This window comes from Polistes dominula, unplaced genomic scaffold (genome assembly GCF_049000335.1).
Source record: "Polistes dominula isolate Pdom_NZ unplaced genomic scaffold, Pdom_raw_medaka contig_49, whole genome shotgun sequence".
Taxonomy (NCBI): Eukaryota; Metazoa; Arthropoda; class Insecta; order Hymenoptera; family Vespidae; genus Polistes; species Polistes dominula.
This window is the reverse complement of record NW_028300914.1, coordinates 4,092,632-4,106,849: the sequence shown is the minus strand read 5'-3', so window position 1 is coordinate 4,106,849 and position 14,218 is coordinate 4,092,632. Positions and strand designations below refer to the sequence as shown.

The following is a 14,218-nucleotide window of genomic DNA, read 5'->3' as shown; positions in this document are numbered from 1 at the left end:
AAAAAAATGTTTAAAAAATACTGACCCAATAACTCTGAGAGAGTTATAATACAGGGAAATGCATATAACATCGATATTTCTCGTTTCAATTTGTAAAGCATCAATCGGGATGATATTTTTCTTTTTTTTTTGTTTCTTTCATTTCTTTTTAAAGGTATCCTGGGTTAGGCACAGAGACATTCACATCTTGACGGCCGGTGCTTACACGTATACGAGCGACCAACGATTTCAAGCATTGCATCAAAAAAATACAGGTCAGAACAGCGAATGGTCGGAGTGGACACTTTGCATAAAGTGGGCACAGGAAAGAGATCAAGGAATTTACGAGTGCCAGATATCAACCATTCCTGTAAAATCGCATCAGTTTCGATTGAACGTCGTTGGTAAGTATCCCCATCCCCCCGTTTCATTTCTATTAATAATAATAATAATAAAAAAAAAAGAAAAGAAGAAAGAAAAGGAGATGGAAACAGAGAAAGAGAGAGAGAGAGAGAGAGAGAGAAAGAGAGAGAAAAGAAAAATATGATTTCAATGTTGAAAGTTTAAAAGGTGAAAAGTAGCACGCTCGATACTCGCTGCATTCTCTCAATTACAGAAGCTTCAGCTCGCTACTTTTCCACGGGATTACGATCCTACTTAAAAAGCTCACTCACATCTCTCTTTCTCTCTCTCTTTTTTTTTTCTCGTCGGCTCGCTTTTAGCTCGTTCAAGGGTAGTATCACCACACCCTGTCTCTCTCTTTCTCTCAAGCGGTATTTCTCGACTAGAAAGAGCTTTTTTGAGGGCACGCGTCTCCGTATTTATCCTAAGAAACGACGATAGCGGATAAAGGCCGTTGAAAAAAAAGAAAGAGAGATATATATAAAAGGATCAAAAAAAAAAAAGAAAATAAAAGAAAGAAAGAGAGAGAGAGAGAGAGAGAGAGAGAAAGGAAAAAATATCAAGAAGACGAGACAGTGAAAAAAGTATTAAAAAAAGAATGAAAGAAAATTCTTTTTTCTTTGTTTCTTTTCCTTTATTTTTTTTTCTTTTTTTTTTTTATTATTACAGTACCTACAGCAACGATACTAGGTGGTCCAGAAATGTACGTCGGTGCAGGAAGTACGATAAACCTGACGTGTACCATCCACTTCAGCTCGGAACCACCGGCCTACATCTTCTGGTACTACAATGAGAACGTCCTCAGTTACGACAGTCCCAGGGGCGGTGTTTCGGTGATAACCGAAAAGGGTGGCGACGTCACAACCTCCTGGCTTCTCATCCAAGCTGCACAACCCTCTGACTCTGGGGAATATAGCTGCACACCCAGCAATGCCAATACGGCCTCCATTAGGGTTCACGTACTCCATGGTAAGTGTTTACGACCTAACGCCGACTCCATCTTTCCTTAAACATCCCGAATTCTCTCGTGACTTCATCAAGAAGCTAAGAAGAACTCAAGTATTATGACGAAAAAGAGAACGATGATGGTAGGTAGGGGGTAGATAGATGGAAGAATAGTATAGGACTATGTATTATCCAAAAACGTGACCACCATTCACCCTAGGGACATTTATTTCTTGCGAAACAAGACTCCTATAGATGGACGAACCCTTCGATTATTCGAACAACAAAGATACTTGAATTTCTACACAGCAAGATACTTTTTTATTTTTTCCTCTTTATTCTCTTCTGAAAATGATAAGAAGTGAAAACTAGCAAAAGAGAGGTACACCATGCCAAATCGATTTGGCAAGGTTTGTATTCTGAGCTACCGAGAATGGTGGAAAGATGGATAGGAAATATTTGAAGTGAATATTATCGTGTTAAACCAATCGTCCTAATTTTTTTGATATCATCTTCTGAGGTATTTGATATCGAGAAAATATCCGATGATATATATATTGAATAACGCAGATATGTTATAAGAATTTATTGACAATTCCCATAAGTGGATGAGTCATCAATGAAAAAAGATGGAAAATAAGTTTTGTCAACTCCTAAACTAAATGTTGTGTGCCGATGATTTAATACAAAACTAAATTCTATGAATTTAGGACACACGCAAGATTAGAATAAAACTTAAAAATAAAATTATTTAAAAAATAAACCTATAAAATATATTTTAATAATAAAATTTAATAAAAATTGTCTAAAAGATCTGAACAAATTTATTCTAATCAATTTTAGGATTTCTTCTTATCTAATTGCTATAGTATTAGTCTTATAACATTTATTGAATAACATTGACTGGTCAGTGTTCATTTAAATGGATTTTATTGAACGAATAATAGCGTTGAATTATTCCTGTTAATCCTAATATCGTTATTTTTATCCTTAGTTATAAAAGTTGAATCAACACAGCCGTCCATATTCGCGGTCGACCAAAATTTTTTCCTCTGCATCGATTAAGAAACTTTTACGAACCTTTTCTCCTAACTCTCAGGATCCATTTCATTTTTACGATATTTTTAGGTCGCCATCGTGTTTGTGAATCTTTCTCAAAGAAGAAATTCTTCTTACGACTAGGGATAATCTTCTTTCGTATACACATCTGAGACATTTTATAAGCATAAACGATAATACGATGAAGACTGCGTACAAAGTGAAAATTTTCTTTTCCAAACTCGTACAAGTAAGATCATAAAAAAAACTCTTTTGGCTTTTTTTAATCAAAATTTCAAGATTATTAAAGAAATATAAATAAGAATATAATTAATTTTTTTGTATTTCGGACGTTTTTCGATTAAAAATTATTCAATTATGTCCACGAATTGTTTTTATTATAATTAAACTTGAATTTCTATTCGCTTTATATTTCTTTTTGGTTAAGGTTTCATTAACATATTCTATTTTCTTTTACAACGGTTGTGAAAATTCAAGCTAATTAGTAAAATCATGAATATTTAAAAAAGGAAAATAGTACAATTTTGTTTCTACTTTCATCAAAAATTTAACTATTTTCTTCGGTGTGTTTTTATAATAAACAAAATATTTAATAAATTCAGTTCATTATTTTAAATTGCATTTGGTTATAACTCATATTAGTTTAAATACATGTTTTTATACTTATTTATATAAATCAATTTTGTCGTAACTCTTTTAACACGATTTTTCTACGCAGTATGCATTACACGTATAAAAAAAGAGCTCACGTGTAATATTCTTTTTTAAACTCTTTGAAAAGTACTGAATGAAAGAAACTAGAAAGAAAGAAATATAAAGAAGAAATGAGAAACGAAACGGATTTATAGTTTGGTGTACAGTTTCTTCCAGTTTACGAGTTTAGAAAATTGTACGAGAGTTTTTAATGTGGTAGTGTTCACGACGAACGTACATACTTTATACATGTACATATGTAAAAATACATACACACATTTGGCAGCTATGCGTGACACAAGAAAAGAACGTGAGGAAATTGCTTTTCCATTTCTTTCATAAAATAGCAGAGACACGAGCGCGATGGCTCGAGTATTGTAAATAAAAGGGTACTAAAGTTATGCCGGACCTAAAGGGTCACGCGATTTAGAACACCCTTTTCAAACTTTCATACATACGAAAACGACAACTTGATACTTATATTAAAAAAAAAAAAAAAAAAAAAAAAAACAATAGAAAAAGTAGGATACATAATTTTTTACTCGTATAAAATTTGTTTTAAAACCGGTTTTAAGAAGTGTTCGTATTAAAAAATTACAACTTTTCAACATGACAGATTATTCGAAACATATTTTAAATACGATTAAAATTAATATTTTTTTATGCAAAATTTTAAAAATCTGCTTATTTTTCTTTATTTTTTTTTTTTTTGAGAGAGAAATAACCGAAAAAATATTCATTCGTAAATGTATTCACGTAAAATGATTTTAAGGATTAGAGTTAAGTTCATGTATCGGTAAATGCGATTAACAAAATCTGTGTAAAAAAAAATCGAGATAACTTTACAAGCAAATCCAATATAAAATAAATTACATCGGATTTTCGTTAGGTGAAAAAAACAAAAATTTGTAAAGTCATATTTATTTTGTACATGATCAAGTATCAATTAGTATCTTCATAAAAAATTAATTGTTAACGTCAAACTAGGATAATGTTGAGAAAATAAACAACATAAAATAATCGAGTATCAATTAATACGCAGTGGGTCAAAAGTTCGGTGATAGCTAAATAAAAAATAAACCAATTAATTTTTTTTTCAAGATTATTTATAGCAAATCATTTCGGCTTAACTTGTATTAATATAAACGAGATTAATCACATGAATTTGATTACAGGTGAGCGACCGGAAGCGATGCAAACTGGAACAGCGGGACCCATTTTATCTTCGAGCTGTCTTTTGGTGTCTCTGATCATTTTGTACATATCCTCGATATAAACGAACTTAAAAAGTAACCTTAACGAATGTCGCTGCAATGCCGTTTAGATCGTGTTTAAAAAATCCATCGAGAGGTACGTTTCTCATTTTGAAATAAAAATCTCGATTATAATATATACGAACGAAAAAAAAAAAATGACAAAACGAAAAACGAACAAAAAAGAAAGAAAAGAAACGAAAAATCATTTTTCTTATGAATCTTAAAAGAAAAAAAGAGAAATAATTTAGAGAAACACGTTCTCTTTCGCGTTCTTTTTCAAAAATCCTTAGAGAAAAAGAAGAAAAGATCTTTCAATAAGTCAATCGAACGATTATCAAGGATATCTCTAAAGGACGCTAATAAAATATTAGAAAATCGTGACCGTGCGTGGTTACAGTTTTAAGTAACGAGGAGAACTTCTATAATCCGGATAATCCTCGTGGAAAAAAGAGAAACCGATTGCAAGAAAGAAAACGTTGAAAAAGTTAGAACGCATTTTTTGTTTTCCTCTTTTATCGATTTTTTAAACGACAAATCGAATTCATAGAAATGCGGATGATAAGAAAACAATGCAATTCACTAAACAAACAATGAATTATTAAATTAACTATTAATTTATTAAACAATTTTTTATAAAAGAAAACTTCATTTCTTCTCAAACGAAATCATTATTATTATTATTACTATTATTATAATTAGATGTAGAAATGAATTCGGTGTCTTAATATTAAATTATTTACAACTTTGATTTGAATGTAAATAATAATTGGCAACTCATTTTATAATAAGTACTTAACATTTACAATTATAAAACACTGATTAGTCAAAACAAAAAACTATTAGTAAACAAAATTCCAAAATTCGTATATTTTTCTTTTTGTTTTGGAATAAGTACCGATTTAGTTTCTACACCTAATATTATCATTATTATTATTATTATTATTATTATTATTATTATTATTATTATTATTATTATTATTTGAATGGTTTCCTATAGGTGAAAAAAAATAATAATACCTAAATTATTCGTAGGGTGTTAATTAACTCGTCGTTGTCGAAAGTGGTATGAAAATTGTGTCTATATACGGGGAAAATCCATTGTGTATCGTTGACACGAAAACTCGAAAATAAATCGGCGTGTAAAGGTATTTGTAAGGTCAACGAAGAGATCCAATTATAAAGGAGTGTGTGTGTGTGTATGTATGTATATATATTTATATATATATGTATATGTATAAGTACCGATATACATATACACATATATATGTATAATATATTAAAACGATCTGTTTGCGTTGAACCGCGTTACTCTCTTCGTCAAAACTCCTCTACAGGAGATAATTATTATTAATTAACGGATCCTGTAATTTGGTAGCGTTAATTAACGGCACACACACGCCGGATTAAATTCAATGATTTACTAGGGAACGAAATTGATAAAGAAATAGAAGAAACGGTACAATCGTTTTTCGATTCAATTCCAAAACACATACAAGCATTACACACGCTCTCAAGTACACACACACACACACACACACACACACACACACACACACACACTGTGTGACTAACTCTTCCTCTCTCTCTCTCTCTCTCTCTCTCTCTCTCTATCTCTTTCTGTCTCTCTCTTTCTCTCTCTTTTTTTTTCTTTCTCTCTCTTTTTTTTTCTTTCTCTCTCTCTTCGTTTACGACAACGAATAAACGTTCGAATAATCGTTTTGTTGAATTTACGAGTATTTGCCATTCCGTGCAACGAGTTAACGCGTGACACGAAGCTTAATGAACGATATGAATGCGTCAAAGCGAGTCCGCGTAAACGGATACGTTTCTGTCGATTAACGGATATAAAAGTGTTACCTTTCTACCATTATACTCCCTCCCCCTGTCCCTCCCTCAAACCTTCTTTTCATTTGACTTCAAAAATGTGTAAAACTTTTTCAAATTATTTTATGAGTAGAGAGAGAAAAATCAACTCAAATTCGCTGACAAAAATCGTACGAATTAAAAAAAGAAATAAAACATACGAAACAAAGTTGGGAGGATAATGAAAAAATAAAAAAAATTGTACTCGAGACAACAAACAATGAGATATTATAATAAATGTCAAGGAGGAAAACAAACGCAAGCAACGTCGTAGTATCTTTTTTTACCCCTTTTTTATACTTACGTGTTGTTGAGTAATATAATATGCATCGATCTACTTTCTCTCTCTCTCTCTCTCTCTCTCTCTCTCTCTTTCCTCTTACTCTATCTTTCTCATCAATTTCTCAAGAAAGTACTCAAATTTATTTATAAATCTTATGATATATCACGCCTAAGATATCTAAAAATCTACGTCAATATTTAATCATCATCTTGCATAATGTTCAAATTAAAAAATAATAAAGAAAAAAAAAACAACAAAAAGGTAGAATTCATATTTGAATCGTCAATCGTATTTAAATTTCGTTTTGAAATATCATGGAAAAATTGAAAAAGAAAAAAAAAGCATTTGTATCGAGTAGAAAGAACATTATTAATAATTATTGATCAATCATTCTTCATAATACGACGTTAAGTATGTGAACAGGGTAAAGAGAGTAATATAATGCGTTTAATCGTATAGAAAATTTTGTTTTTGGTTCAATCATCATGACCGGTTGGTTGTTCGATGTGCTAATGTAAATTTTCACTATTGGTCGGAGAACGATTTTGGTATATCTGTTACATGATAGTGTGTAACGTATGTATGTATATGTACATGTATGTGTATGTATATATGTATATGATATGTATAGGTTGGACGCAAAGAGCTAAATAACGGTGGTTGGACGGACGTTAACGTTGACTCGTCGACGGTTCGGCTCGGAGCGGCTTTAGTTCATTGATGTAAACACGCTCGTCGTCGACAGATGTAAACGACAAGCGTCCTATATGTATGTATGTGTACTTACCTAACGTGTGTAGTATCGCGTGTTTGAATCGACCATGTTAACGTTCCTAATCGATGCCGAGAGATGAATTTAACTTATAAATATTTGCTTTTATACTTCTACTCCCTAACGCCCACCCCCCACCACCACACTTCCCTAAAAGATATTTGTCTCTCTCTCTTCTTTTAACACTTTCGTGAACACGATCAATTTTGTAGGGGGAACAATTGTTGTATAAATGATTCTTTAAATATTTGATAGATGTATAACTTAAAAAAAAATTTTTTTTAAAATGTATAATTTATAATTGTCAAGTAACTATTTTGGATAAGTTGTTTTTTTATTCGTAAATTAAATTGGGTAAAGTAAATTAAATTTTTTATTCATAAATTAAAATAAATTTCGTAAACACAAAACAAGCTACTCTTAAGTAAAATATTAGTTTATTAATTCTTATAAATTTTATCCATAAACGACAAAAATTTGTTGTAATAAATGTTAGTTAACAAAAAATGACATTCGTTACCGTAATACTTTAAAAATTTGAAGAAAGAACGATAAAAAAAAAAAAAAACTACACAATTGGTGAACGAAAGTGTTAATACATTTGTTTATTATTATTCTAAATGTTATAAAATAAAATAAGGAAAAGGAAAAAGAAAAAAAGAGAAAAAAAAAAAGAAAAGAGAGATGGTCGAACTATTTTTCAATGAAAATGGGAGAAAAGGAAAAGTTAAATATCTATACATTCTTGATCGTAAAATAGAAAAGAAAATGAAAATGAAAGAAAGAGAGAGACAGAGAGAGAGAGAGAGAAAGAGCCTCCAGGGCCAAGAAAACTTGGAAGAATAATTGCGGTGGTTTCCGGAGAAACGAAAAGAAAGAGAAAGAAAGATAGAGAAAGAAAGAGAGAAACGGGGAAGAAAAAACGAGAGAGCAAAGTTTCAAGATATTTTTCTGCTCTTTCAACGGAAACTAGGTGTAAGAGATAAGACTCTCCTACCATTTACCAACATCCTAGATCCAACTCCTAACGCGTGCCATTGCTAACTTGACGTCTTTCCTTCTTTGTCTTGCCAACCAACGACATCCTTCCGACTTCCTCTCGAAAGAGACGAAGACTAATATATCAAGATCACTTTTCTGATCTTTTAAGACTTTCCTAGAATCGTTTATTTTACACGTATTTTTCCTTTTTTTAATTTCTTTTTTTTTTACTATTCTTTTCCCATCATTACTTTTCGTTTCTAATCAAACTCGATTTAAAAATAAAAAAATAAAAAGAAAGAAATCAGAATTTTAACAACTTACATCCGATCGAATAAAAATGTTGAAAACAATTATTAAAAATATAAAAAAATTGAATTTCGTATTTTTCAAAATATTTTTAAACGCGTGTAAAATAATTCTTTCTCTCATTGTACGATATTTAAATGTAAAATTAGTTTTCCTATTTTTCTTAAATCGAGTAAATCGAATTATTTTGTTTTTCATATCAAACATAGTTGAAAAACACGTTTTCCGATAATTTAAATTAACTTTTGTCGTATTTCATTCGAAAATATCAGTAATGTTTTGACGAATAAAAAAAGCACTTTTCTTTTTTAACTATGAAAAAAGAGAATAATACTATTTTCCCTCATAGAAAAGTTCATTTCTCTTTTTTCAGATTTTCTTGTTCCCATTTATATTTCTAACCGTGACTTTTCTATATCTTTTATCTTTTCGTAAAACTCGTCAAAGAATCTTGAAGAGAACCATTTCTCGCGGTTCCATCACAGTCTCAACCATTTTCAACTATCACTTGCCAATTTTCCTTTGAACTTACGAAACATGAAAGGTCGAAGTGTACGAACAAAAATCATTTCTTAGGAAATGTAGGAGGAAAAAAATGCGGTACTTTCTTTTCCTATTTCCTTTTTCTTTTTTTTTTTCTTTATATTTGCACTTTTAGTTACACCTTTTCTCTTTCTCAATTTTCGTCTCTAAAATCGTCGGATTCCAAGCATTGCAATAGTACGTAGTATTCTCTCTTTCTTTCATTTTATAAAAGCAAGAAGGAAAAATGTTCGCGTGTGCGTGTTACAAACGTCAAAAAGAAAATAAAAAAAATAAGAAATGAAAGAAAAAATAACCGAATGAAACTACTGCGAAATACAAGAAACGAGGTGACTTGCGAAAGATACGATGGAGTGAAACTCGACAGGCCGTACGAATTAAACGATGGTTTTTAAGTGCGAGACTTGTGAAAATAAATGTAAAAAAATAAAAATACAAGAAGAAAAAAAGGATAAAAAAAAAATAAAAAACAATTAACTAGCGTAAGAAAAAGTTTAGATAAAACAGAGAGAGAAATAGAGAGAAAAAAGAGAGAGAAAGAGATTGTGAGAGAGTGAGAGAGAGAGAGAGAAAAAAGAGATTAAAGATAACAAATGAAAGAGAATGAACGACACACGTAATCGCAGTGACATCGTTAGAATAGATAGGTATATTATTGTACATAATATTATGACATTACATGGTTTACTAAATAAAAACATTTAAAAACGATTACAAATGAGTTTTCTAATAATTATTCAACAAGATACTTTCAAACAAAACTATCTATTAATCTTAATTATAAGAACCTTTATTATCCGATCTAAAAAAAAAAACCGAAATTTTTCCAATCGTTCTAAACTATTTGGGAAAAGATATTTTCGATTTTGATTAACGACGGTAATCCTGCAACAAATAGATAAATAGACAGATAGATAGATTTGACAAATAGAAAAAAATTATTTAATTCACTCAGTTCCCTCCCCAAAATCGTATAAAATTTCTTTTTAATATTTGCTAAATTTAAAAGACTAAATTTGAATAAAAGTAGTTTTTGTTACCTTGCCAAATATATTTTAAAACAAAGAAATGAAAATATTTTATCAAATTGTGACAAAGATTGAGCTTAGTATAAGGAAAAATAAAAAAAACAATAAAAATAATTAAATATAAAAAAAAGAGAATAAATTATTCATTTGTTCGTAGTTCATCGGAAAATATTTTTAATAGAAAACGAACGGTTTAAAAATGAACAAACTGTATAATATTCGTTGAATACAAAAAAAGAGAAAATTCGGTTTTAATTAATAAGTGAAAATTGAAATTTTAAAAAATGAAACGATCTTAGCCTGAATACGAGTGAATAAGAGTGAATGAGTGAGTATGCGAATGAGTATATATGTGTGAATTCCATCCTTGGCTTATTTCCAAATTAAGTGTAAACTCAAAGCTTCCGTCAGGAGACCACCTTGCTCCGAGTAGGAAGTTTTCGGAATGATTTTAAAATTTCAACGTCCGCAATGCAACGCTTCGTTTATTTCTAAAAAGAGCGAAGAAGATGAAAAAGAAGACAAACAAAAAAGAAAAAAAAGAATAAAAAGCAAGTAAAAGCCGAGAAAACTTTACAAATTAATTTAAAGAAAATAATAATAATAATAAAACTAAAAAGGATAATGAAGATGTAATGAAGGTACAGCAGCTTAAAAAAAAAAAAAAAAAACAGAAGAAAAAAAAACACTCTTACCATTCAATCTAATAAATTCGTTAAATGAATGAGTTCTAATTCATATAAGATTTTTAAAATTGTTAAAAAGAAAAAACAACCTATCTCAAAAATTTCCCCCTAAGGTGAGTATAACGTCAAAACACTATTGCTAAAGAAATTCAAATAAAAGCCTATGCAAAGAAGAAAAGGAAAGGGTTTAGAAGAGTCGAATGGTGTTCTTCAAGTGGCCAACTACTTCGAGCTAGGAAAAATGTTAGGAGAACTTAGAGAAAAAACAAAACAAAACAAAAAGAAAACGAGGCTAACCACCTCGCTAACGGCCTGAGGCAAACACCGTTAACGGCGACAACTGCGTTGAGAGTAATACCGAGACAAAGGTAAGTGGAACGTTTTGAGATGTATTTTAAATGTCACTAGGAGAACACTTTCAACAATATAAATACACACCCAAACTTCCTCCATAATTCTAAACAATTCTTTAAATTGTCAAGAAAATAAAACAGTAACTAAATGAATCAAGATATAAAATTATTTGTCAAAATTACTGAATAAAAAGACAATCATTGAATATCCGAGTGCATAAACACGGTTCCATGTGATTTATTTGAAGACAATTCGTTTAGATCATTTTCCTTTGATTGATTTACTTATTAACAGTCCTAATATAATTCTTTATATATTTTTCTCCTCGAGATAATAATTTTTGAAGATGAAAAAAATGCAGGTTACAGTTTCTAGGTTAACTACAAATTTTGTAGTAACGACAGTAACTGTGCATGCGTCGAATACTCGACTATTTGGGCATAGGACTTTACTGCTCCCATGTGAGATGATCACCAGGAGCTAGAAAAGGGGTGGAAGAGGATTGGCGAATGGGTTTAGTAATGTAGAAAAGAAAGAAAGAGTGAGAGAGAGAGAGAGGAATACTAACGTCACTAAAACAGCACGTATGTAAGACAGAAGGATATATAGTGGTCTGTAGAGAAAGAAAGAAGTATGTATGCTATAGAGGTAAGGTTTTATGGGCTCTACTAGATGGTCCGGAACGTGGAAGAGAAATAAAAAGGATACTTGCTGAACCGTGCTGTCTAAGAGCTGAGGGGTAAGTTTGGTGGGTGGGTAAAGGTATATGGAAGGGGTTTTTGGTCTTTGGTAATAACGGTCGATGTTACTGTTAGACCTGTTATAGATACGTTGTTTCCATTAACCCTTTCTTGACACCATAGATCCTTGAATTTCTTCAACAACGAATAACCACCACGCGTGCAAACGTGCAACGATTCATCCTTGGAAAAAAGAAAGAAATAAAATAAAAGGACAAAAAGAAAGAGAGAGAGAGAGAGAGAGTGAGTGAATGAGAGAAGAAAAAGAAGAAAAAAAAGGATCTATCCTGAGAGCTTTAGATCACCTAGGAGAACAGAGAACAGTGGTGCCATCCTAGAAGATTTATTTCGTACCACAATTTCTCTACCACCTCCGTCTACTACCACTTTTTATGCGTTGCTCTTTTCTCTTTGCTCGTCTAATTTTTTTTTCATCCCTTTTTTTATTCATGTCTCTCTCTCTCTCTCTCTCTCTCTTTCCTCTTTTTTATTTTTTTTTCTCATTAAAGGTATCTTTTTCTCGGATAAGATAAAACGCAAAAGATGGTATACACATTGAGCTAGTTAGTTGGTGCATATCCCTTCCTATATATTTACCCTTTCTTGTCTACAAGATTGGATGGTATCTATTACACGGTTGGATGCTAATGCGGTATATGTCATAGTCGTATTGGAGTAAATATGTAAATCGTTAACGTTCTATCTTCCTCTCTCTCTCTCTCTCTCTTTCTCTCTTTTTCTCTTTCTTTCTATTTCTAACTAAAAACCTTAATACAAGTCATATAAATGATAAAGTTTATACAAAATATTCGTAAATTCTGTCTCCTATATTTATTGGCCAACATTTTGAAGATAACGTTTTCTTTTGTGAAAAACATTATTTCTTTCTTATTTAACATATGTATGTTAATTAATAACGTGTACGCTTGTTAAATCTCAGTGATACCGAGTTTATCGTTTAATTATGTACAAATATACATAACTCTCGTTATATGAGACTTTGGAATATGCATATTGCAGTAAAAAGATGTTCCTAGTATGTTTCTTATTTTTCTATTTTTATTTTTTGTTTTGTTCTTTTTCCTTTTCTCTTTAAGCACATTTAAGCACGTTCTTATCATAGAAGATTCGACCAAATGGACTTGCATGAAAGTAGTAGTTGCACCCGTGGTAATGACGCTTTTAATAGAACACTTTCGTTAGACGATTATTAGGCTCTTAGCAAAAGGACTATGGCTTTCAAATCTTCCGGTGCATTAACCTAAACGTACTCGCGTGCTCTATAAAAGGTATTCATTTCGAAAGATCTTAAGACTCTCTTTTATAACACGAGTAAATTGTTTTTCTTCTAATATTAGGTTTACCGATTTTAATTTCTTTCCCAGTGTTGAATAATTTTTTAGCATAGAACTATTTCGAGAAAAATAACAAATGTACGTCATTACTTTCTAAATAAATATTCAATTTGTAACAAATATATTTAATTAATTTCTATTATGTCTAATAGTTTTAATACCATTCACATAAATTGCATAATTATCTAAGAATAGAAATCTGAAATAGGTATATACGGTTGTTAATCTCGATTGTAATAAATAAACTGACCGAAAACGTTTTAAAGGTAAAATCTGAAAGTGAATCTTTCAAAAGGGATGAGAAAAGCGATTAGCTCCGACGAATCCTGAAACGACAAATCACCTAACCGCACGTAACAACAACGTTCCTCGTCTAGTCGCGTATTCTCAATATATCATCCAAGCAAACGCATCGTAGCGAAACTTTAATCATCCCGGACGTTACTGAAGTACAGTCACCACCACAACCACTACTACTACTATTACTATTAATACTACTACTCCTATTATTAATATTTCTTCACTACTACTATCGCAATTATTACTACACCAATGGCAAGGTTTGCTAAGTATAGTAACCAAGGAACATATAAGCAGGAACGTACACACAAACACATGAAACGTATATAATCATGGAAAACGATAGCCGAGTTCACAATCCGAAAGTTTCTAGAGACGAGAGAAACGACGATTAAACTCCTTAAGCTGACTCCTAACGAGTCTTGGAACATCGATATCCAATAACCCTTTACTTTTCCTACATGATATAAGCAACTCGTGTAGTTTGACAGATGCTTCAGGATAATGAGACGTTCTTTTACCAGGAGATAACATATTTTCGTGGAATTTTTAATTATTTATCATAAGTTTTTGCTAAAGAATTTGGAAATTGTTAAATTCGTTAAATTCTAATTAAAAAGTAAAAAGTACAAAAAACAGGCAAAATAAATTTATCAACACCTAAGAATAC

The 14,218-nt window shown here is 30.9% G+C and overlaps 1 protein-coding gene across 3 annotated transcripts in view; it reads left to right on the top strand.

Moving 5' to 3' along the window:
- The window catches only part of LOC107069043 (zwei Ig domain protein zig-8), a 53,925-nt gene extending 44,129 nt beyond the window's left edge, over nt 1-9,796 (top strand). For all 3 annotated transcript variants that reach the window (XM_089169975.1, XM_015325974.2, XM_015325975.2), the window contains 3 exons: nt 155-383; nt 1,051-1,350; nt 4,254-9,796. In XM_089169975.1, coding sequence (XP_089026101.1) covers nt 155-383; nt 1,051-1,350; nt 4,254-4,354 — 630 coding nt within the window. In that variant the 3' untranslated portion in view covers nt 4,355-9,796. The remainder of the gene's footprint in view (nt 1-154; nt 384-1,050; nt 1,351-4,253) is intronic.
- The last annotated feature ends 4,422 nt before the right edge of the window (nt 9,797-14,218 follow it).